Raw genomic sequence first — 26,112 nt, 5'->3', positions numbered from 1 at the left:
GGGCCGGTCGGGCCAAATCCGGCCGCGCCGGAAATATTTATTGAGGAAAGGACATAGGGTACCCGGCATTTGAAGCTTCTGGAGGGTCTTGTGTTCCAGAGACTCGGAAAAATAAGTGGGTAGGGGTTCGTGCGCTAATTGCCAAGTTTTCCGGGTAGTGGAAGACAGGAGTTGGGACATGGACAGCCGCTTGCAGGAGATCCGGGAGCGGCAGAAGTTACGGCGACAGCTCCTCGCGCAGCAGGTCCGCGGCCCAGGGAGGGATCGTGAATCCGCGTGCGTGGCGTCCTCTTACCTCCCCTGGCCTTTTGTTTCCTCCTTACCTGCAGTCCTTTCTGGTGCCGCGACCTTAATCCCTGGGCCTACCTAGTCTCTTATTCTCAACTTCCGCGGTGCCGCAGATGTTTTCCATTTTGCGGCGAGGTCATTGTGGTGGTGCTAAACCGAACGCCACGATTGGTCTTCAGCAACCTTAATGGAATGCCCACCAAGTGTCTGGCACGGTGCTCAGTGGTGGGGGATACAAAACTTTGGCCTTTGTGAGTGAATTACCGCAGTTCACACAAGTAAAAGTGCCTTGCTCTCCCCTAAATTTCTTTTCACTATCTAAATGGTCGTTTTGTGTCTTGTCTTTCCTCATAGTCAGCACCTAATTCTTGAGATTGTGGCTTCATTGTGAAATAGGTCTACAATATTTTCTCTGGAGTAATGTCTAAAAGTAAGGATGTCTGCTATAATTAATGACAGATTTCCATTTTACCAGCTAATTTCAGCCTTTCTTTCACCTACTTTTCTCTGTATGAGCAAGACAGACTGGTTTATTACTCTCCAGAACATGATTTGTGCAATATATACTTTGTGATTTTTTACAATTGTCTTTTCTGATTTCCCTCTGTCCTCTATGGCACAGCTCAGTTGAGAACTTCATGATGAAACCTATCCTGATCTCCCTGGTTTAGTCTCTTCTTCCTCTGAGCTTCCATTGTCCTTTTACTATTGAGTTCACGGCTGTATATTACTTACTGTTACACAGGATATAAACAGTTTGCGTGCTAAGTCTTTGCATTTAATTCCCGTTGGGTTAATCTTCTGCCTTAACCTCGTTTGTTGCCCGAAGTAAGCTTTTAGCAAATTTTTGTTGATTGATGAACTATCAGAGTAGAGCATAATCCAATGTGTATGATTTGATTGATGTGCTTTTGACTGTTGGATGAAGATGCTAGATGCTGTATATAGGCCCAGACCATGATTGTGGCAAGTGTTGCTACCACCAACAATTTACACCTGCTTTTTATTTAACTTGTGGCCTTGTTTCAAAAAATCATATATGCTTTCAAATGATACCAACTGTCGTGATTATTCAAATAATGTATTTAGTGCTACCACAATGGAAAGTCTATTATCTACTTTTTGAAGGGAGTGGAGTCAGTCATGGGAAGAAGGTTAGAAAGCATTTCACCAGTGGGAAGTAGATGGTGTCTTCTAATTAAAGAGAATAGGGGTCAGGAAAATTTTTTGGAAGAGTTAAAATTTCAAACAGTTGATATATTGGAAGAGACTTACCACTGGAGAAGCCTGAGAGGAGTCATGAAGTGGGTGGTCTAAAGAGGCAGTGATAATATTTTAAGATCAAGGCTGGGGACTTCCAGCTGTAATATTTTAGTATGCTTCTCCCCTTTCTTGAGCTAAAGGGACTATTTAATGCAGATTTCCTTATGCCCTTCTTGTACTTAAAAATATTAAGTGGTTCCTCATGGCCTACAAATTGCATTCAACACTTGGTTTGGCTTTCAATGGTTTCCATGAATTGATCCCACTCTGTGTAGCCAAGCTTATCCCAACTAGTGATTTGTTTACATTGGTTGTATTTTGCAAAATTTCATGAACTGCCAACCAGAATTTGTATGACCATTTTTCAGGTATTTATAAAGTTTATTATGTGTCAGTAACCGTTATATAAAAACTTGGCTTGAATAAAACTGAATAGTAGTATTTGTTACAGCATGGGATAAAGTACAGCAGGTAAGCTGATGGATGCAAAGTGTTTAACATAGTACCTGCCACACTGTAAACATTATATGTTAGCTGCTTTTTGTTTGTTTGTTTGTTATTGCTACTACTGCTATATTGTGTTTTATTATTTACTTTAACAGTAGTGGATTGGCTAAAGTTAACTTTTTTAATTTCAAAATAACTGAAAGCATAAAACACTTTCAGCTGTTAAAATCATTCTTCATTAACATGACTTTGTTCCAAGGTGTTTTCTATTTTTCCTGCAAGGTAATTAATCCATTTACCTGCTGAGGTAGTTACAGTTTTATTATTTACGTTAAAAATAGAGAATTGGCTAAATTAATTGCTTTAATTTCAAAAATAACTTAAGGCCAAAATACTTTCAGCTGTGAAAATCATTCTTAATTAACATGATTTTGTTCCAAGGTATTTTCTGTTTTCCTGCAAGGTTATTAATCCATTTGCCTGCTGAGGTAGTTATGGTTTTATTATTTACTTTAAAAGTGGAGAATTGGCTAAATTGTTTTCATTTCAGAATAACAGAAGGCATAAAATATTTTCAGCTGTTAAAATCATTCTTAATTAATATGATTTTGTTCCAGGGTGTTTCCTGTTTTCCTGCATGGTAATTAATCCATTTGCCTGCTGAGGTAGTTACGTGTTTTGTTTTTTGTTTTTTTTAATACTTGATAGATTAAATGCTGCTACAAATGGCTGAAAAGACTGTTCAGTGCATTGTGATCTAATTTTTGGTTTTTGCCTTCTCTCAGTTGGGAGCCGAAAGTGCTGACAGCATTGGTGCTGTGTTAAATAGCAAAGATGAACAGAGGGAGATTGCTGAAACAAGAGAAACTTGCAGGTCAGTCAAATAACTTTTTTTTTTTTTAGTGCTATGTTAATATTGTGAAAAGATCATTGTTTTAATAAGCAGTAACCTAAGTATGAATTGTGTTGTCACGGCAAGCATCAACATAAAGATTTCAGAAACTGGTTTTTATTGTTAATTCATAAATTATGAAATACTCATTTTGTGAATAATAGTAAGTTCTCATTTATAAGATAGTTAGAAAATGGAATGTTAGACTGAGAATTAGCTTATGAACCATAAATAATTTTATTCAAAAAACTCTTATTAAAAAAACATACTTTACCCTAAAAGTGCCATTTGTTTGATAGTTCATAAAGCATTTAGAATCTTTCGGTATTGTAGTTATCAATTTGAACATCAGTTTTGCTCAAGACAGATTATATATGTAATGTAGAAGTTTCTTTTTGCCGTACATGCCTTATTAAAGCTTATTTTTCATTTGATTGCTTTCTCATAAAAATAAAGTACAGAATTATTAATCAGGTTGTGGTACTTTAAGATTTATAAACTGGGTGACTAGATACTGTTTAGTCAGGAAAAATTTGCTTTATTCTTTTTTATAACCTGTTATTAATGCATACATTTATACATCTTGTATATATTTGATCGTTTTTTGTTGTTATTTTGGGAGGAGGTGATTGGGTTTATTTACTTACTTATTTTAACGGTAGTGGAGGTGGAACCCAGGACCTTGTGCATGCTAAGCATGCGCTGTATCACTGAGCTATACCCTCCCCCTTCATCTTGTATTTATTTGTGTGTGATACTTCAGTTTTAATTTTTAGGGCTTCCTATGATACTCCAAGTGCAAAACGTAAGTATCAGGATGAAGGAGAGACAGATGAAGACAAAATGGAAGAATATAAGGCAAGTAGAAAATGGGACAGTTTTATGGTCAAGAAAAACTAAATCCTTACAATCCATAGATGCTTATTTAGGAAAACAATTTGATGAAAGCTGAATTTTAGAGTGTCTAAAATAATTGTCAGCGACATACATGGAATCAAGTAAATAAAGACATTTATATCAGTTTCCTCATTTTAACACAAGAAGTATGTTATGTATAAAGCGCTTAGCATAATGCCTAGTAAGCACTAGGCAATAGCATTCTTAAATAAGAGTGAGGGGGTAGATGTATCAGAAACTTTGGATAATTGAATCATATTTCAAGAGGCTACAGTACTCTTTTTTGAGTTGCATTTTTCCATATTAACAATATGGGGTAGTACAATTCAAATAAAGTGTAGAACCATTTCTGACAGAGGCCGAAGAAAAAACACAACTCCTAAACTTGTAATTGCAATATTTAGTGGAAAGGAAAGTTAAGGACAAAAAACCTGCTTCCATTGTTTTCAAATTAATTGTCGTGCAACTATATTTAATAGAGAAGGGAATGAATAGTTTCACTAAGTCTCTAGGAATTTCAACAATATAATTACCTAATTTCTTAAATGCTATCTTATGTGTTACATTTTGATATATGCTAATATGTAACTTAAATATTTGTGATTATATTAGGTCAAACCATATATAGTTCCTGGTATTTTAGCATTTTTTAAGTATATTTTGAGAAATAGCAGTTTTATATGGTTCAATCCAGTAGAAATCAAATTGATTTGGGCTAAATTCTAATATTTATAGTATATCTGAGGTAAATAATTTCAGATAACTTAGTCAACAAACAGTAGTTATAGCTAATTATTGATGAGAGTGAAAAGGAAAATTTTATTTTATTGTGAACATAACTAGTTAGAGCTAATGATGTGAAGGCAATAGCTTCAGTGTTTGACTTTAATGGTAATTTGAAAAAGTTATTATATCTGAGGGAAATAAAACAATTATGTGAGTCTTAATACTCAAGATATTATAACATATAAAATATTCCTCCTATACATAAAATGTTTCCTTAATCTTTCTTTTCCAAGGATGAATTAGAAATGCAGCAGGAGGAAGAGAATTTGCCATATGAAGAAGAGATTTACAAAGATTCTAGTACTTTTCTTAAGGTAAATAAATCATTTTCAAATCTAAAAATCTTTACATTTCAGCCCTATGCCTGAAAAGATTTTAAACACTTGCTTGTTCTCAAGATTTTTTTCAGTTATTCAAGAATCATTATTATAATATAAAGATCATTTAAAATTATTCATGAAATACTCTTCTGATGCTTGGTCATTTAGGATGAGATAATGCCTTATTAATGTCTGTAGATACTGAAGAATAATACCATCATTTTAGTAATGATGATTTCAATTTTTTAAAATCTGTCAATCAGCTTATATTTTGTATGCCCTCATAATAAAAAATAAAGTACAAAATTAGTATATCTGTCATCAGAGTGATTGGTATTAATTTAATTTTGACTTTTTTTTAGGGAACACAGAGTTTAAATCCCCATAATGATTACTGCCAACATTTTGTAGACACTGGACACAGACCTCAGAATTTCATCAGGGATGTAGGTATGTCAGATTTATTGGGAATATGCTATGGCTAGCTGTTGATTATATGCATGTAATTTATTCAATTTTTGGATTATTTCTAACAAAACTTTTTCCTGGCTTGGCTTCCACTTTCCATTCTTAGTACTTCTAGTACACATTTTTCCATCAAGTGGTATTACTTTTTTCCTTCTTTTCTTTCTTTCACTTTAGTTCTGTTAGTCTCCCTCATTTTTATTTTATCTTCACTTATTCCTTGCTACCATACTCTTCCATTCTTTATGTAGTTCTGATTTTCTGACCTGTATTATTTTCCTTTTTTATAAATTTCTTTTAGCATTTCTTGCAAGGAGGGTCTACTGGCGACAAACTCCCCCAATTTTGTCTGTCTGCAAAAGTCTTTATTTCTCCTTTACTTTTGAAAGATAATTTTGCAAAATACAGAATTCTAGGTTGGTGTTTTATTTCTTTCAAAACTGTAAATATTTTACTTAACTCTTTTCTTGTTTCTGAGGAAGTTGGGTATAATTATCTTTGTTCCTCAATGGGTACAGTATTTTTTTTTTTCTGGTTTCTTTCAGAATTTTTTCTTTATCTTTGATTTTCTGTAGTTTGAAAATATGTCTAGGTATAGTTGGGTTTTTTTGTTTGCTTTTGTTTTTTGTTTTTTTGTTTTAGCATTTATCCTGTTTGGTACTCTCTGAGCTTCCTGAATCTGGGGCTTGATGTCTGACATTAATTTGGGGAAATTCTCAGTCATTATTGTTCAAATATTTCTTCTGTTCCTCTTTCTCTTTTTCCTCCTTCTGATATTCCCATTACACATTATACCTTTTGTAGCTGTAGTTGTCCCACAGTCCTTGGATATTCTGGCTTTATTTTTCTTTCCAATTTTTGTTCTCTTTACTTTTCAGTTTTTGAAGTTTCTATTGAGATATCCTCAAGTTCAAATTCTTTCCTTAGCTGTGCCCAGTCTACCAAAAGCTCATCAAAGGCATTATCTCTGCATTTTAAAAAAACAAATTGATTGAGGTAATTCATGTACCATACAATTTACCCATTTAAAGAATATAATTCAGTTTTTAAAAGTATACTCCCAGGTTTGTTAAGCCATTACCACAATCTAATTTTAGAACTTTTTAAAAAAAAATTGAGGTATGGTTGATTTACAGTATTTTATAGGTTTCAGGTATACAAATAGTGATTCACAATTTTTGAAGATTATACTCCATTTATAGTTAAAAAGTATTGGCTATACTTCCTGTGCTGTACAATATATCCTTGTAGCTTATTTTATATGTAGAAGTTTATAACTCTTAATCCCTTGTCCGTATCTTAGATCTCCCTCCTTTCCTCTCCCCACTGGTAACCACTAGTTTGTACTCTACATATGTGAGTCTATTTCTTTTTTGTTATATTCTTTTTTGTTATATTTCTTTTTTTGTTATATTCACTAGTTTGATTTTATTTTTTAGATTCCACATACAAGTGGTAACTTACAGTATTTGTTTTTCTTTTTCTGACTTACTTCACTAAGCATAATACCCTCCAAGTCCATTCATGTTGTTGCAGATGGGAAAATCTATTTTTTTAATGGCTGAGTAGTATTTCATTGGGTGTGTGTGTATTTGTATGTGTGTGTGTGCATATCACATCATTTTTATCCATTCATCTGTCAGTGGACACTTAGGTTGCTTCCCTATCTTGGCTGTTGTAAATAATGCTGCTATGAACATTGGGGTGCATGTATCTTTTCCACTTAGTATTTTCATTTTCTTGGAATATATACCCAGGAGTGGAATAGCTGGATCATATGGTAGATCTATTTTTAGTTTTTTGAGAAACCTGGGTACTGTTTTCCACAGTGGTTGTGCCGATTTATATTCCCACCAACGGTGTACAAAGGTTCCCTTTTCTCCACATTCTTAGAACATTTTCATCTCCCCTAAAGAAACCCAGAACTCATTAGCAGTCAGTTCCCATTCCTTCTTCCACAATTGTCCCCAGCCTTCAATAACCATTAATTGACTCTTGTCTCTATCAATTTGCCTGTTCTAGACATTTCATGTAATTGGAATCATACAATATTTTGTGACTGGGTTTTTTCTCCACTTACATTTTCAAGGACCATTGCTGTTGTAGCATATATCAGTACTTTTCTTTTTATTGCCAAATAATATTCCATTGTGTGTACAGGCCACATTTTGTTTAACCATTCATTTGGGTTGTTTCCACTTTTCAGCTGTTGCAAACTATGCTGCTATGAGTATTCGTGTAAAATTTTTGTGTGGCTGTACACTTTCATTTCTTTTGGGTATATACCTGGGATTGGATTTTCTGGGTTATGTGGTAATTCTGTGTTTCTTGTTGAGGAACTGCCCAACTGCTTTTTGAAACAGCTGAACCATTTACATTCCTACTAACAGTATGTGAGGGTTCCAGTTCCTTCCCATCCTTGACACTTATTATCTGTCTATTTGATTATAGCTATCCTAGTGGCTATGAGGTAGTATTTCACTGTGGTTTTGATCTGCTTTTCCCTAGTGACTAATGATGTTAAGAATCTTTTCATATGTTTATTTTTCCATTTAAATACCTACTTTGGAGAAATGTCTAATCCTTTTGCTTATTTTTTCATTGATAATTTGTCTTTTTATTATTACATTGTAAGAATTCTTTACGTATTCGCAGTACAAGTCCCTTATCAAACGTATGATTTGCATGTCTTTTCTCCCATTCTGTGGGTTGTCTTTTCACTTTCTTGATGTTATCATTTGCAACACAAAAATTTTAATTTTGATGTTAATCAAGTTTATCTTTTGCTTGTAAGCAACATGTAGAAACTGATTTTAATGTTTTCATGGGCAAAATTTAGATGTAGCACAAAAGGTTATGATAATGGTAAATGAAATAGGCCAGTCACAGAATGACAAATATGCATGCACTCATAGAGATACCTAAAATAGTACATGTATATAAATATATATGATACCTAAAATAGTCAAACTCATAGAAGCAGAGAATAGAGCAGTGGTAATCAGGGGCTAGAGGGAAGGGAAAATGGGGAGTTGTTCAATTGGTATAAAGTTTTCATTTATGCAAAATGAATTCATTCTAGAGATCTGCTGTATAGCAAATTGCCAGTAGTTAGCAGTACTGTTGACTATGGTCAACAAGACTTTAAAAACTTTAAGAGGGTAGGTCTAATCTTAAGTGTTCTTACTACACACACACAAAAACCAGAGGAACACAAAGTAACTTTTGGAGGTGATGGATAATGTCTTACCTTGATTGTGGTGATGTTTTCACAGATGTATGCATATGTTCAAACTCATCAAATGGTATACATTAAGTATAAGTTTAATATATAAGTTTTTTGTTTGTCAACTACAATAAAGCTATTTTTTGTTAAAGTTATAAGTTGTATAACCAAATTTCGTTATCAGCCTTTCTGCTTTTGAGACATTGTCTCCAAGGCAAAGAAAATGTACTTAAGAAAATATTATAGATTGAGAAAAAGTTATACCTTCTGTTTTGTAGGTGATTAAGAGCTGACCCAACTGTGACTGAAACCTGACTGTAATGAAATCTTCAAACTTGTTTTATTTGCAGTTTGATCTATAGCCACCAATTAAGGAAGCTTTACAAAATCTTTCACATTTTTTACTCTTTAACATTAGAGGTATTAATATGTACTTTTGGTTTTTAACTTAAAATATTTACATAATTCATATTGTTATGAATATGCTTCTTGTAGGGAAAAAAAAACCCAAGTAAGAACTTTTAGGAATCCTTGATATTCAAAGCCCTACTTACCTCTACAGTTGTTTAAACAGGCATTATGCTGTTTTATCTAAAATCTCTCCTGAGGCTCAAAGATTTAAATATTTTTTAGGATATGGGAATAGTGAGTCTCCTATTTTTAACTTTTATGGAACTTGTGGATGTTTTTCAAGGTCCTCAGCTTGAAAATATATGTGAGGTTTTGTTTATAATAATGTGAAATCTGAGATCTTTAAAATTGTAAGTATTGATATAGGAAATATTCTTAGAGAAAGTAACTAGTCTTAGAATTGGTAGTACAGTTTTAGATAAGCAATCAGAGTGAGTGAAGTGATTGGTAATCTACTATTAGGAATTCATTATCTTTTCAACTTGATTTGTTCTGGGATTGATTGTGTCCTTAAGGCATCATCAGTTAATTTAAGATCATCAGTAGTAAAGAAAAGAAATCCTCATTTTTTTGCTTTGGGTAACTGTCTAAGAAACTAAGTAAAAGTCTGATTCAATAACTAGGTTCTTTGGGAGAAAGAAATTTTTTTAGTAAAAAGAAAAGGGGAAAAAAAGCATGATACAAATTTTTTTTTTCCTGAGAACAGAATGGCTAAACTTGGTGCTATAAGCAGATTATTTAATAAATATGAGAAATTAAATTGTTTATTGACTTGATCTGGGCTTTAAAACATCTGAGTGATTTGGGTGTTTGCCTGCATATGGGGATAGGATCATTAGGTATAAAGTGTATATATGAATTATTTTTAAACACCCTAAATTAACTTTTTTAAAAGGATGTGAGGATAATGAGGTGGTTTTGCTTTCCTGAGAGGGCTCACCACCTGTAAATTCACTGATACTCAGTTATATTGACATTTAGAATTTACTGTTTTTCCTCCTCAGGTTTGGCCGACAGATTTGAAGAATACCCTAAACTGAGGGAACTCATCAGGCTGAAGGATGAGTTAATAGCTAAATCTAACACTCCTCCTATGTAAGTGGGTTTGTTCCCAACTCAGGCTTAAAATATCAGTCTTTTTATCCTGCAAGCTTTGTTTGAAAAAAAAATTCAGCACTTTTGTAAGGTTAACACACACTTTCTTCTGTATAGTAAAATTGTATTAGTTTGAAACTCCAGTGCTGAGTACACAGTGGGTTCTCATTTAATTTTTTTTTCAACTTTCTAGCTAATTTACTTAAAGTGTCTTTAAATTTTTTTCTTGGAAAGTCATACTACTTGTATTCTTGACTATCTTAAAATGTTTTTAAATGACTTTTCTTCTCAAAAGTTACTTACTGAAAAAATGTTTAGAAAGCTTAGTGAAGGAAAAGAAGAAAATGAAAATTAATTATAACTCAGCATCCAGGGATACTTTTCTTAATATTTTGGAATACAAAAATTCATTTTAACCTTTGCTAACAGAATGTTTCCCTCAAAAAAACGTGTATAAGATCTTTGAAATTGGAGACATTGTTTATTTCATATTTAGCTTGCTTTGAGCATTCTGTATGTTTAACAGTTTGCTAAAATGTATACTGTTAATGATTAGAAGAACCACAAAAAGTACGAGTTTGTGGGGAAAAAGATTAGCAGACTAATATTCATCCTATTTAAAAATATTCTTACATTTAAAGTATTTTGTATTTATGTTTAAAATACTTAGATACTATGTGGAAATAACCTTTAAGTAAAGGCTAGTAGTAACTTTTACTAAGTAGCTGGAAAAGATTAATATAAATAATATTACTAACAAACTAAAAAAAAAATTATGTCCATCTTTAGAAGCTCTTTTTAAAAGGAATTGAAAACTCACAGTTAGTTGTTTAACTTAATAATAATTGAGGAAGAATGTGATAGTCCTTGGAAACTTCAGATGATAACAGAAAAGGGCTCAGAGATTTACATCACAATATGGATTTTCCATGTAAAGATGAGAGAAGTTTATGTTCTGGATGTTCGTGGGGGACTAGGATTTTACTTTGTAGTGTGATTAGATCCATTTCCTAGGGAAGAGCATTGGTAGATGGTTTACATCTGTACTGAAGAAAGATGCCCCTCCATAAAAAGGTATTCAGTAATTAGCTCATATTCACTTTGTAAACAGTGATTAGGAAATATTTTAAAAATTTCTCTGTAGTATCTGTAAAGTATTAGAAAAATCTCTTACTTTTTATGCTTTAACCAAATAGGTACTTACAAGCAGATATAGAAGCTTTTGACATCAGAGAACTAACGCCCAAATTTGATGTGATTCTTCTGGAACCCCCTTTAGAAGAATATTACAGAGAGACTGGCATCACTGCTAATGAAAAATGCTGGACTTGGGATGATGTACGATGAACCTTTCTACATTGTAATGAGTTATTTATTTTTCAAATGAATTTATGATTACCTGATCAGAAAATAAGATTATAAATATCTCTAATGATTTAGGAATCATAAATATAAATTTATAGTATATATTATGGCTGAAAGTCTAAGGTACATTAACAAATATTAAGACATCTTTAGTCTCATTTTTCTTTTTGAGGCAAAAGTTGAGCAAGTAATGAATAAATAGTCTGTAGACTGGCAATTCCAGTCTCAGGGTCCTTGGATGTATAGCTAGAAATAAGTCTAAAAACATGATATACTAGGCCTTAAGGAGCACACAGTTTAATGGGATAAACATTGACCCAAACAAGTAATTGCATTATCATTTTGTTAGTTCAGTAATAGAGGACTGCATAAGACAATTTGCAAAAAACTGACCAAGCCTAGGAAGCTGGGGAACATAAACAAAGAGGAAATGACACATGAACAGTATAAATATATTAGTTTGAATTGGCCAGATGAAGGAAGGGGTGGGATGGGGATTCCAAGCAGAAGGAACAGCAAGAGCAGAAGGAATGGAGGAGGCAAAGAGATGGGTGGGGGAGGTCTGTATGTAAGTTGATGTTGTTGGAACACAGATTGGGACTCTCTTGAGATGCTGTCTTAGTGGGTCGGACTTTTATCCCAAAGGCATTAAGGAGTTTGAAGGTTTTTAACCAGTTTAGTGAAATGGTCAGATTAGTATGTGGAGGAGGATAGACTAGAAAAAATGAAGTCTGGAGAGGAGAGAGCAGTTAGAAGGCTATTGCAGTAGCCTCGTTTGAAGATGAAGGAACCTGAATTAGGGTGATGGTAGTAAGAATAGGAAGGAGATTATAAATTCACTAATGTTTAGTAGATACTTTTGGTGAGGTCTAGTGGATGAGGGTAGGAGTTAAAGATGACTCAAAGGATTGAGTCTTGGGATAAGTGGGGTGAGTTTTCATCAGCTGAGAGTCAATTTAAGAAGAAGAGCAGGGTTAGAGGGATTAGGTAATACTGAATGTGTTGATTTTGAGGTGTATGTGAGACATTCAAGCATAGATTGTAACAGCAGTATGAAACTTAAAGGACAGACAGATCTGGTCATCTCAAAATGCAGATTTTAGAGGATTACCACATTAAACCTATGAGAATAAATGAATTTGTCTTGAGCTAGTGTCTCAATTAAGATACAACGTGGATTGACAGTAAAGCCTCAGGAAACTTACATGTGAGATACACATATAAAAGAGTTGTGAAAAGAATAGGTCCGAGATGAGTGAGAACAAAGAGTGTGACTGTAAGGGAAGCCAAGGGAATAGAGCATTTCAAGGAGAGAGTGACTGGGAGCACTGAACACAAGAGAGGTTGGGAAAGGACTGAAACTGTGAGACTGGTGTCTCATAGGAAGCTGCTTTGAATCTTGCACCTCCTTTCTGAGTTAATGGTTGTTATTGTTAATGTTACTTTTCAAGATATACCTACGGTTTTCTTCCTTGAAGCTTTCCCTTAGGAGGTTCAATACCTTCGGCACTTTTATTTACATTTTTATTTCTATTTTATTTTACTTTACAGAAGTTTTTCCTCTCCTTTGATAAGTGTGATCTGTGTATATTGTTGAAATTCAGAAAAGTACAGTGTATGGTATCTCCATAACTTAAGGTTAAAGATGTAATGCTGTTGATATTTATTGCTGAGAAGTTTTCCAGATAGGTTGCAGAAATTTACATTCTTTCCAGGAATGTTTAAGAATTGTCTATTGCACTGTATCCTCATCAAAACTGATTAATAATATAAAAACAGTCTCTGTTTAGTCAAAGGAAAATTGAAAAAAATTAATCTGATATCTTTGATTAGTAGTTAGGTTTGGTCAGAGAAGATGCAAGAGATTCAATTATATATGACAAGGTAATAGAGTCTTTGAAATAAAGGAATTTCAAGCGTAGAAAAAAGTTTTGTCTGGCCCCAGAGCCCTAAGCTTTTAACTTTCATGTGATAATATCCTAAAGAAAGTGCTGTTAGCTAATGTAATTAATAAAATATAAATAAGAAAGGCATTTGGGTTGCACAAGTATTCTTTTTCACATTAGAGAGTCGGTAGTGGTCAGTGTGTTTTGGTTAAGGATAGAGATAGTTATTTAAAATACCGACATTTAGCATTTATAACTGCAGTGTCAAGATAGTAACTTGCTTAATGTTCTTCACTGATGTGTGTCATCACTTACCTTTAGCAATACCGTGTATACATGTATATAGGAATATATGTGTGTGCCTGTGTGTATTACATATTATTCATATTCCTATGAGAATATTAGATGAGATGATATCAAGATTTAAAGAGTAAGAAGTATAAAACTGAATAGGTTTATACCTTTTGTAATTCATTTCCATTATTACTGTCAAGTATTTATTTTTTTACTTAGATAAATTATAGATGATATGGTTATGATCATTTACTCAGGTAGAAGTTAAGATTTTCTTAATAAATAAAATTAATAAATATTTACTTGAACCATGGTCTCTGGGACTTCTTAACTGACAGAAAGCTAAAAGGAAAAGAATACCATATAAAATGGTTGCTTTCATAGTCATATTTATAAGTATACAGTATTCTCAAAATTTAGAGGTTTAAGTATTGAAGATTTTTTTAATGTGATACACTCAACACATTACAAATTGTAATCTCGATTTTTTGACATTTCAGACTGAAAGCAATCATTATAATGAAATGTGTGAATTGATTTATTTTCTTTAGAACTGTTCTACTGGAAACCAAGTCCTTCCCAAATATTTGTTATGTTTTAATTTTGCTCTAACTTTGGGGTAATTTAATCCCTTTTTATTTCAGTTTCTTTTTCTGTAAATAGTAACAGACTGCTCTAAACTGTATCTTATAAAGCTACATAATTCTATAAATATGGTTTCCCTTTACCTCTTTCCATATAAAATCAAGTTGTACGTAGTGTATGTGTGCATGTGTGTGTGTTGTCCTAATACAGAATAAGAAAACAACAGTAGAGCAAGTTTTAAGGATGAGATTTATTTCCCATGGTATTTCCTAGTGAAAATGAGTACATTTAAAGAACATATCTACTCCAAGTCTTGATAAATCTCAATGGTGGTTCTTCTGGATTTAGGATGAATGGGAAAATAGATTTGAGATGATTGCATATTTTTATGCAATATTGTCTTGGTTTCTTACAGATTATGAAGTTAGAGATTGATGAGATTGCAGCACCTCGGTCATTTATTTTTCTCTGGTGTGGTTCCGGGGAGGGGTTGGACCTTGGAAGAGTGGTAAGGTGGTGTTTTTTGGTGGATTTTTAAATTCATAAGAAAAAAATATAACACGATATGTTGCATAAGAAGTCTGAAGATTAATGTTATTTTGTCATTTGTTTCTTGAATAGTACTAAAGTACTCAGAAGAAGAAAAATGTTTAGAAAAGAATGTGCAAGAGGCAGCAGTACCCCTTAGTTAACTAGTGTTAGGAATGACTAAATCAAAATATGATTCATTATAACTGCAGGAAGAGAACAGTTTAGAGATTTGAAACTAAATTATAGCTCAAAAACAAGCTGCTTAGTGTCATTTACTGCTCATTATCAGTAGCTGAGAAGTATGCTTCTGAATAGCATTAACTCCTGCATTCCAGATGGAAGCCAAATCAGATAAGACAAATAACACAGTATCTGGAACACATAGTTTAAATGAATGAATGAAAGTAAGAGAGGAGTTGCAACATCTCAATTTAAGTACATATATTTATTGTATTTCAGAACTTTTTTTTTTTGAATGGAGTGTTTTGGATTCTAAATGGAAACAAAATAATACAAACTTTTTTATCCAAGAATAATAGGAGCATTGTGGCTAGGTGTTGGGAGTCCTCAGTTTTGCTCTCAGTTCTGTTGTCCAACAGTGAAACTTTGGGTAAAGAGATACTACTCTTGTGGATTTCAGTTCCCTCACTTGTCTTTGGATAATACTTTACATTTTTAGGACATATTACTTGATATACAATAAATGATCTCATTTAATCCTGGCAATTTTAGGAGGTGTCCATTTGACAGATAAAGAATTTAAGTAGGATTATATTGAGATATATTTGTGCTCAAATCCTGAAATTCTGCAGTTGCTTTGTATTTATATAAATAGCATGTTGGAGAACATCATTACCTCTGTCATTTATTAACTCCATGGTAAGACTAGAACTATTCCAACTGTGTATCTGTTTTATTGCTGGCACCTCCCCAAGATGCAATAGAAAAGCCAAGGAAGTGAGAGAAACATCCTGTATGTTTTTATAGGTATATTCGTATTTACCTTTTTTAGCTTTAACGTCTGGCTTGGAGCTTTCGCCCCAACCCCCTAGTCCCCAAATTAGGTTGAAATTGATTAGGAGGATTTGTCTTACTTGTTTATGCAGCAGTTTATTATATCGGTGAAAGTAGATTTTGGCCAAAAATGATTACAAAAATAATTCAGCATGAGAAATACTGATAAGCTTTTAGTAAATTGATTAGGACATGTTGGATTTTAATGAACATTCAATACAGAACAGATATTTAGCAGCTGGAAGAGATACTGATCTTGATTTTTGAGATTTTAAAATAAAAATCTTAAGTTTCATCTTGAGGTGTATCTCAGCTTATACAATGAGAGCATTCCTGAAAAGTGTGTTTTATGCTGCACGATATCTTTATTTATACTTGATCATAGTACCAACAATATTGTGCCACCATTAACTTACTTCTCCTACTTGGCTCTTAAATCAGCTAGGGATAAGGACTATATCTTACTCACATTTTCATTCCGAGCAGCTAGCCAACACCTACATATGACAGGCCTCAAAATGCCACTCTTAGTGATGAGTTAGCTAGTATTTGTTACATGTTCACATGTGACTGATTCTAGAACACTAAGGTTCAGATCTCTCTATTGTCTAGGTTGTGAAAAGATGAAAGTAAAATTTACCCAATAAAGAAATATCCATAACAATTTTAAGTCTGAATTTTTGAGATTTAGTATTAAATATATTAAAAATAACATTTTAGAAGGCTCTCACTTGAAAATGAGTTATTGATTAGAGCGTTTTCAACAGTTTTTAGCTTTGTCAGAGGATAGAAAATTGAGGTGGCAGGAAGGAAATTATCTTTTGAATTACTTTTGATTAAAGAGAGGCTGAGTGTTTTATCCCTTAAAACCCACTTTCTACTGATGACAGTGGAAGGTAGTATTAAATAATTGAAGTATTATGTAATCCTTTCTATGTTTTGATATTAACTATATCTATTACATTAATATCCAAAAGATATATACGAAGTCTGTATAATGGCTGTATATTTAAAGACTAGTATTTCTTTATTCCTGCACTAAAACAAAATTACTGTGACACCTTGGAATTTAGTGGCTCAGATCTTTAGGAAGTTTTTAATGCTGGTTGGTTATTTTAAGTGTTATTTATTTCTTTTAGCTAAGAATTTTTTTTTTAATTCTTTCATTTCTAGTGTTTACGCAAGTGGGGTTATAGAAGATGTGAAGATATTTGTTGGATTAAAACCAATAAAAACAATCCAGGGAAGACTAAGACTTTAGATCCAAAGGCTGTCTTCCAGAGAACAAAGGTACTGCCATTACTGCTTTGTTTTCTTTATTTTCGTTATTTTCTCTTAAGCTTTTCCAAATGACTGTATACTTTTAATTAATTTTAGTGGAAAGATCCTTCTCCTAGACTTGTACAAAAAATGGCATTGAGCAGTAAAGTAATACATCTAAGTTAATTTTAAAATATTTTATTCACTCAGTTAGATCAACCTATACTGTGCTGGAGAAGGCAGTGTGTATTCCTGTGTGTCCTAAACTGCTGTAATACTGAGTCAAATATGGGCTTTTGGTACTTCTGACCCCCAGATTTTTTTCCTTTTATCTAGGCCTAGTAAAGAAAGGGCAGCAGGACTCATAGCTGGCCAGCTAGATAAATACTTCTCTCCCCTTTGCTTCTTCTTCCTACATAAGAACCCTAAAAACCTAAACAAGCACCCCTGAGAACCTCTGCTTCTTAGGACTGCCTTACTAGTTATCAGGCTTTAATAGTTTGTGCTCCAGTCTTGCATTCTTCAGGGACCCACTGATGGAGGATATTTTTAGACTAGAAATTCTCTTGAAAGGAATCTAAGCCATCCTTACTATTATTAATTCATGCAGTCAGGTGAGATTACATTTATTTAAACCATACTCCCATCATTCCAGATTGAATTGAGGTCAAAAAAAAAAAAAAAAAGAGAGAGAGAAACTGACTTTTCACATTTACTTATGTTGAGTATTTAGAAGTTTGTATCCATCCTTTAAGTCCATCCTTTAAGTCCGTGCTCCATATGAAAAGGCTTACATCTTGTAGATAGTTTTGATCTTGGATTATGTGAGGCCCAGTATAACATTTGAAGATTCCAAAGTCAAGTGCCATGTTTCCATAACTGCTGAAAACAAGTTATTATCAAGTGTTGCAGATGGAAAGAAGATTCCATGGTCACTGACTCAGTTCTAAAATGTGATGACCCCAAGTTTAATATTCTATTGCCTAGCTTCCCTGGCAATCTTCCCATATCCAGAGATCCAGATTTTTCTTATTGTACTTTTGCCCTTAGAACCATATCCCAAAGATTCAGAGAAACGAGGATTGTCTTTGAATTGGGAACATCAGAAATGTAAAATGTTATGAACTATGACTGTTAATGAAAAGAGATTCATTGGTCTGCTCTTACTGTTGTTTAGGAACACTGCCTCATGGGGATCAAAGGAACCGTTAAGCGTAGCACAGACGGGGACTTCATTCATGCTAATGTTGACATTGACTTGATTATCACAGAAGAACCTGAAATTGGCAATATAGAGAAGCCTGTAGAAATTTTTCATATAATTGAACATTTTTGTCTTGGTAGAAGACGCCTTCATCTATTTGGGAGAGATAGTACAATTCGACCAGGTAAGGGGAAAAAAGAAAGCAGTATAGTTCTGTGGGATAAAGATGTTAAGAAATAGCACACAGTGCTATGTAGCATAAAATTCATCTATGTGTTTGATTCCTCTTCTTGCTGTACTTCACACCTGCCAAGCTCATTCTTGTCAGTCCTTTTCCATGGTCCTCTCTCCTTTCAAATACCTGACTGACTTCTTACAACCCTGTCTAAATTAGGCAGCTTCCCACTCCACTCCCCTCTTCCCACCACTCTTTCCCTTTAATCTGTTTTCGTTTTCTTCATAGCATTTATTCTTTATCGGTTTGTAAAGTCCATGCCAAAAGGTCCTTGATATTTGGCCAAAATCATTTGGCATGGACCGAATTTTCTCATGAATGTTTTGGCAAGGACTAAATTTTTGGGACCATGTGGCATGGACCAAATGTCTTACTGACTTTTTTGGATAGGACTAAGTCTGCCAACCAAATGATCCTGCAGAAAATAACCATGCATTTGTGAAATACAGATCTCAGCTTTATTAGAAACTAATGTACCTGGCTTGTTTCCTTACATGTATCATAATGTTGCTTTTTTCAGAATTCTAACTTTTTTTTTTTTAACTTAATCGGTATAATGTGAATTTACTATTTTGAAAAAAAATGAGTAAAAAGTAAACTTATGGGACTAGGATTTTCTTTCAGAGGGCACAGCTTTTGTTTATAAATCATTGTTGAAATAACAGTACATCTTATTTCTTTTATTTCTCAGAAAATATAAAAGTAACTTTTAAGAGCATTGCATTACTTCAGTCACAATATATAAAATCGATCTGTTTGGCATTACCATGCTAGAAATTAAGTTTAAAGATGGAAGGAGTCAGGATCTTATTTGTTTTAATCTACATTTCATAAAAAGTAAAAGTTGAAGAAGTTACAGTAGAATAATTGGCCTTAAAAGTACCTAAGAATTTAGAAGAAACTCTGATGTTCATTCTAAAAAAAAGTAATTCTTAAAGTTGCCTTATATACATAACGTAATTACCTCTCCCCATCCCCCCAGCCCCATCAGCTGTTTCTTTCAGGTGTGTTTTGATGAACACAGTAACTTGGAAATATTTTGCTTGTAGGAACTGGTGGTCTTGAATTTCATAAAATTGTATAAAATGATAAAGGAAAAGTAAAACTATATTCTCTATATAAAGAAATATTTTGCATGGGAAATGTTTGTGAGGCTTGGCTTTGCTATATTTAAAAATAAATGTTTTTCCTCCTGACAGTTTGTTATTCAGAATTGTTTTGCATAAGTTACCATTCTGTTATTGCTTCTTGGTTTAATGTTGTGGTCAAATAACATGCACCATAAGATTTTAATTATCTGTAATTTGTTGAGATTTGTTTTTGACCCATTTAGATAAATATTGCAAGTCCAATTGAAAAGAATGTATATTGTTCTTGTTGTTGGTAGATAATATTTACTAATTGTGTGCTGTTTGTATTGGCCATGTCTTTAATGATTTATTTTACTTACTCTGTGAGAAAGGTATGTTATAATATATTATGATTATGGGTTTGTGGTTTTGTTTAGTTATCAGTTTTATGTTTAGAGCTATTTAAGATTCTGTTGTTAGGTGTTTATAAAATGTAGAATTTTTATGCCTTCCTTGTAGATTAACCCTCTTAAGTATTATGAAATGTCCTTATTTATATCCAGTATTTCTTACTTTAAATCCTACTTCATCTGACATTATTATAGCTACTCCTCTTTCTTTTGGCTTGTGTTTGCATGGTGTATTATTTCCATCCGTCTCTTTATAATCTTCCATATCCATACATTTAAGGTGTATCTCTTGTGAACAAAAATAGTTGGTTTTCATCTAGTTTATCGTTATTTTTCAATTGAGTTGTTTAGTCAGTCTATATTTAATGTAATTCCTGATGTATTTGGGCATAAATTACCATCTTACTGTTTTGCTTTACATTGGTACCAACTGTTTTATGTTCCTTTTTCTCTTATTTCTTTTGGATTGATTAACTATTCTTATATTATTCAATTTTTCTTTTTTATTAGCCTGTTAGTTAGGTATTCTTTTATTGTACCTTCAGTGGCTATCTTGCAGCATGAATCCTTGAATTATTAAATTCTAATTTAAAGTAGTTTATTGATTTTTTCTTTAAAGGGGTGGGAATGCTGTGGTTTAAACTTCATAGTTTTCTTACTTTTTTTAAACCAGTTTTCTCAGTACATGTACAGTTCATGTATAAGTTATTATATACATACCATATACAGCTATAAAATGAGCTTTGGGTTGTTTATAGCTTTCCGCTGTACATATACATGAACATCTTGTTTGGATTTTTGTGGATGATTTTACTCTTTTATCAAAGTAAAATATTTTGTCAGCAGAGCTTATGGCAAGCAAATGTTTCCTCTTCACTGGCTTAAAAGAAACTAACATCACTAGATACTCAACTGGAAGGGTGTGTTTTTCAGAAAGTGTAGATGTCCATAGATACTGAATATCAAGATTATGGTTCTAGCATGTGAGGAAATGAACAGATTTTTCTCTTCCATCATTAACCTGTCCTACGCAAAAATAGCTCCTGAATCTGGGAACAATCTCCAGTGGCAACTGCTGTTTAAATGAAGTAGAAGACTTTAAAGAAAAAGCAAAACTATTTGAAGAGGAAAAGCAAACATCAAACAAATGCTAATCTTTTAATAAGTGAAAAGTCAGTATAACATTAATGAAAATTTTGAAGAGGAAAAAGGATTCAGTCTCACTACTTCAAAGTATTTTCATTTTTTTTACATAATACTTTCCAGTCCTGTGCATACAAATTTTTACATAACTGTAGTTGTCATTTTGTATTTTTCTCAATATTATGTTAAATATATTTCTACATTTAAAATAATTAGTTTTAATCATTTTAATGGCTTTATAGCATAATTTTAGTCAAAAGTTTTTTTGTTATAGAGGCATGAGTAGAAGAACCTGAGTAGAGAGAATAGATCATTGTTAAGTATAGGTGTAAGCATAAGCAGCAACTAAAATAGAGATTTTGCTTGATGCCAATTTGTATTTGTAACTCGAATATTCTATAACTGTAAATATAGTGGGGGTTTTCTCCATCCATTTAGCCGTGGCCACTTAACCCACTTCAGATTATACATTATCTCTTTCATGTAGGATATCCTTCTGTCTGTATCTATGCCAGTTGAACAGAGTCTTGGAGGTGCAGATTTTATTTTTTGCTTGTAAACTACCATCTGATTCTTTATCTTTGCCCATTCTTAGAAAAATTATTCTAATATTAGCTATAGTAAAACAGAACTAAGAAAGAATATCTGCTTGGGGAGATTATTAAGTAGTTGGAGATTAACCACATAAATAATAATAAGAGCAATTGAGAGAAGTCTGCTAAGGGCCTTAACTTATTTGGTTTGAATCTCAAATACACTTCTTCCTTAAGGAGATAGTCTAAGGGATATCATACATACCATAGGAATACTATATATTGTTGCTTTGAAAGGTTTAAAAATTGCTATGTGTGTCAAATATGCTGAAGCTAGGCTAATTTAAACTTACTTGGTTCTTAGTAATGCCTTTAGAAAGTATAATAAAACACTAGGAATAAAGAACGTGTGGGTGGGAGGCAGAGTTCCTTACAGTTCATTCTATGAAGATGTGCATATCGTATTTATGTAAGAGGCAATATAGCATGAAAGAAACAGTATTAGCTATTTTTATTAAATCTTTAAGTTTTCTTTCTTATTCCTTGCTTGTGTGTTGTGTCATACCACATACGTGCCAAAAAACAAACCAGAAGGTAGCAAGTAAAAATCTCAACGATTCAATTGTCAGTGAGACCACATAGGTGTGCAGTGTGCTCTTTCAACTGATGAGGTGCTTCTCTGCCTGTCAGGTTATCTGCTAGATGCGACATGAAAGATACAGTATGATTCACCTGGTTTTTTTTTTTCTTCAGATATTATAAATCTTATATCTATGCACTGTTAGATACTGAAGACTTTTTTAAATGAGCAAAATTTTGTACAAAAATGGCTACTACGTTCTAGAATGTGATCTTAGTAAAATATTTTACATTTTATAGGATTTTATAATGGACTTAATAGTCTAAGAAATAACCTTGATGATGATAGGGTAGAAATATTGTGAACCTAATTTTTCAAATGAAGAACCTAGTTCTTAGGTATTACTCATCCTGCTCCAATGAGCAAGGATCGCCACACTCAGGGAATGCCAAGCATGATGTCTCTATCAGGCATTACGGTTAATTTGTATTTCCTCCCATTCCAGATACAGTTTAATCAGACAGAGGTCATTCCTATACAGTCAAAATTGTCTAGCAAGTAGTTGACAGAAATACCTTTTTACCAAAAGAAATACAATGTGTAATGGAAATCCTGAGAGAAAGTATTTTCATTTTACGTAAGATGTATATTTGAAGTGGATGTTGAAGGATGGACTTTTTAACAGGTTGACAGGATAGGAAAAAAAATAGGCACAGAGGCAGAGATGATGAGTATGGGAACAGTTACTGAAGTGATTCATTGCTTTTACTCAAGTGAAGGTGTTATGAAAAGCATTAATGAGCAGTGTGATTGGAAAGCTAGCTCAAGCCTCATAAAAGAGCTTAGATTCCATATTTATGAACTAAGCTTTGCTTTAGGCTTTCCTTTTTTGGAAGGAGGAGATGTTGGGAGAGCATTACAGTGTATTTTTATGTCTGTTAAATGTGTAGGGGACTAGTGAAGTAGAAAAATAAAGACCTAAATTTAAGGGCGGCAGTAGAAATGGACAGATAGGAATGAATAGGAGCAACATGGTTGTGGTTGAATTTCTAAGATCTGTTAGCTGGGTTAGTGTTGTTGGGAAGAGTAGAGGCAACAGTTAATTTCAGGATTTTAATCAGAAAACTATGGTACCATTTCTACAAGTAGAAAGGTGATATAAAATTTATTAAATTTTCACTAAGCCCAAACTTAGTGTAGTGTATGTTTTTTTTCCTAAGTACTGTTCTCACAGAATGTGAAACATGGACGGAGACAGTGAGGAGGGTTATGGTACAAAAGTTACGGTCTAGGAGGAGAAACAAAATGTATACATATGAAATCTTTATGACTGTGATTAAATGCCATGCATTCTTTGAAAAAAAAAAGATCAGTGTTGGGTGAGTGATAGGAACATCTTTAAGAATGCATTGGAAATTTGAAGTAGCTCCTAACGGATCAATAAGAGAATTGGAAAAAAAAAAAAGTAACCTTTTTTTTTTCCACTCCATTTCAGGCTGGCTTACAGTGGGACCAACTCTTACAAATAGCAACTACAATGCAGAAACATACGCATCCTACTTCAGTGCCCCGAATTCCTACTTGACTGGGTGTACAGAAGAAATTGAGAGACTTCGACCAAAGTCACCTCCTCCCAAATCTAAATCTGATCGAGGAGGTGGAGCTCCCAGAGGAGGAGGAAGAGGTGGAACTTCTGCTGGCCGTGGGAGAGAAAGAAATCGATCCAACTTCCGAGGAGAAAGAGGTGGCTTCAGGGGGGGCCGTGGAGGAGCACACAGAGGTGGCTTTCCACCTCGATAGTTTTTTAGGACACTGATCCTATTAATGCCCCTTTACCTTCTTTTTATAGTTTGCATTTCAACTGGGAGATGTCATTTAGAACTCCATTTCAGCTTGCACTTTGCTTTAGTTTTTCTAAGCGGCAGGAATATTTTAGCCAACCTCCCTTGAAGTTGTGACTGTCTAATTTTGTCCAGGATAAACGAGTCATCCTGTCTTTTGTCATGTGCATGTAATTGAACAGAATGGAACAACATGAATACCTTCACTTTCAGAGACTTAATTTATTCTGATAGAGCTCATCTAATTAACAAGGCTTTTGCTTTTTAGAAAGAAAGTGAACAGTGAAAAAAGACCCAATCTGGAGTATCATACTAGCGCTGACAGTAGTTGGTAATGGGCATCCTGCCACTGCCGTCACAGCAAGCGGGAAGCTGTTTGGGAGCCTTGAAGGAATGGAGTTGGAACAGATGGTAAATTTCTGTTAGGGTTTTAATGTTTTCTTAATGAAGCAATAAAAAGAGACTTCTTTTTTCTTTCTTTTTCAAAATTCTTGAAGTCGTGTAATTTGACTACAGAAGAAATTGAGAGACTTGGAACGATATCACCTCCTTCCAAATCTAAATCGGATCAGGGAGGTGGAGCTCCCAGGGGTGGACAGAGGAAGAGAGAGAACCTAGTAGGCAGACTTAAAAAAAGAGAAAAAAATGCTCATCATAATCAGCTGTGCAAGTATGGATGACTCTTAATCATACTTCTAAGAAGCAAATGAGGGCAGATACCCAAGTGGTAGAACTTTGGTGTGTACTTGACCTTGGCTTGACTTTCATAGCAGTTTCATATTCCTTAGCAAAATAAAATAATCAAAGGCAACAGAGACACCTGGTTATCAGGTACTTGGTTTAAACATTTTGGGGAATAAGGTACTTGGTGAGGAAACGACATTCAGCTTTAAACTTATTATGGAGAAAAGTTAATGTAAAATCAGGTACAGAAAACCCTCAACTTAAGAAGACTGCTTGGAAAATGAAACTGCAGTTGCATTTTAAGGGACTGGTTTTTCAGATCAGTTGGTTGTGTAAGACTTCATGCTGTCATTTTTCTTTCTATATTGTAACTCATGTTTTGAATGAATTTGCTGAATTTGATGAATGAAATAATACCATTATTGTTCTTGATAAATATATTTTTTATTTTGTGTATGATTTTTCTAATGAAACTAAACCTTTGACATTTGGGAGTCTGTTTTCTGTAAGTGGAATTGCCGTTGTTACCAAATGAAGAAGGACTGACCTGAGATCAGACTATTCCTTTGGTCTGTGAGTAGCCATTCTTTGATTTTCACTGGCTTATAAAATGAGGTTATTATATCCATTAAAGACTCAGTGTGAAGATAAGGGCTAAATTATAGAAATAGGGTTGAAATCCTTAAAAGCCTGATGAATTAACTTGCTCAACCTGTTAGTGCTTTCTGGTATAGATAGCATGTGACTGATGTCTTTCTTGATGTAGACAGGATATAGAATAATTGGTTAGAGTTTTTACTGAAATGAGGGTGTATCTTCAACTTCAGTAATTAAAAGTTATCTGGAGATAGAACTGTATTTGCCAAAGTGGACCTGGCAATGATGAAGACAAAGATGTTCAAATTGCCCACTGTGGGTCCTTAGAAATATCAGCTAGTTAATGACTCTGTCCTATAAACAGGACTCTCGAGTCTGGTCCATGTCCTGGGGCTAGCCAAGGGATGGCTGCATTTCTAGTGCTGACCTGGCCTAGTCATCTGTGAGATCTGTATCATGATATCATCTTATAGAGAGTTAGGAATGGCTTTTTGTAGATTGAAAGTTAAAGGGGGCCACAGCCCACCATATTCAGTACAGAGCAAATAAGAAAAGAGTAGGTGATAGGAAAAAATGCAAGCCTAGAATTTCCCTTCAATGGCAATGTAATGGCCATTTTTATAATAGGATGGAATTGACTCACTAGTTTTGCTACCCTTCACTTTCAGTAAATGTTGGGTATCAATTTTACAATAGCTTCTTTATTCATTGAGGAACCATTTCCAGTGAAAACTGACCTTTTCTGAGTTTTGATCATCTATATATGTACATCTTAATTTTCACAAAGTTA

At 33.6% G+C, this 26,112-nt stretch overlaps 1 protein-coding gene across 4 annotated transcripts; it reads left to right on the top strand.

Annotated features, from left to right (window-relative positions):
* On the top strand, positions 1-25,210 carry METTL14 (methyltransferase 14, N6-adenosine-methyltransferase non-catalytic subunit). 4 transcript variants are annotated; one of them, XM_074341639.1, is made up of 11 exons: positions 1-244; positions 2,784-2,872; positions 3,654-3,748; positions 4,807-4,887; positions 5,256-5,343; positions 10,000-10,090; positions 11,287-11,428; positions 14,636-14,728; positions 16,939-17,055; positions 18,203-18,413; positions 23,696-25,210. In XM_074341639.1, exons 2-11 carry the CDS (start codon positions 2,833-2,835, stop codon positions 23,998-24,000), a joined length of 1,263 nt encoding a protein of 420 aa, XP_074197740.1. In that variant the 5' UTR covers positions 1-244; positions 2,784-2,832; the 3' UTR covers positions 24,001-25,210. The 4 variants fall into 4 exon arrangements, with proteins under 4 accessions (XP_074197740.1, XP_074197746.1, XP_010950910.1 ...); XM_074341645.1 differs by having other exon boundaries at positions 1-276; XM_010952608.3 differs by having other exon boundaries at positions 2-244; positions 3,667-3,748.
* The last annotated feature ends 902 nt before the right edge of the window (positions 25,211-26,112 follow it).

This window comes from Camelus bactrianus, chromosome 2 (assembly GCF_048773025.1).
Source record: "Camelus bactrianus isolate YW-2024 breed Bactrian camel chromosome 2, ASM4877302v1, whole genome shotgun sequence".
Lineage (NCBI taxonomy): Eukaryota > Metazoa > Chordata > Mammalia > Artiodactyla > Camelidae > Camelus > Camelus bactrianus.
This window is presented reverse-complemented; position numbering and strand designations above follow the sequence as displayed.

Coding starts and splice junctions, on each gene's coding strand:
- METTL14 (XM_010952608.3), top strand. CDS start 179: ATGGACAGCCGCTTGCAGGAGATCCGGGAGCGGCAGAAGTTACGGCGA. Junction 5,344..9,999: donor GAATTTCATCAGGGATGTAG/GTATGTCAGATT, acceptor TTTCCTCCTCAG/GTTTGGCCGACAGATTTGAA. Junction 17,056..18,202: donor CTGTCTTCCAGAGAACAAAG/GTACTGCCATTA, acceptor ACTGTTGTTTAG/GAACACTGCCTCATGGGGAT.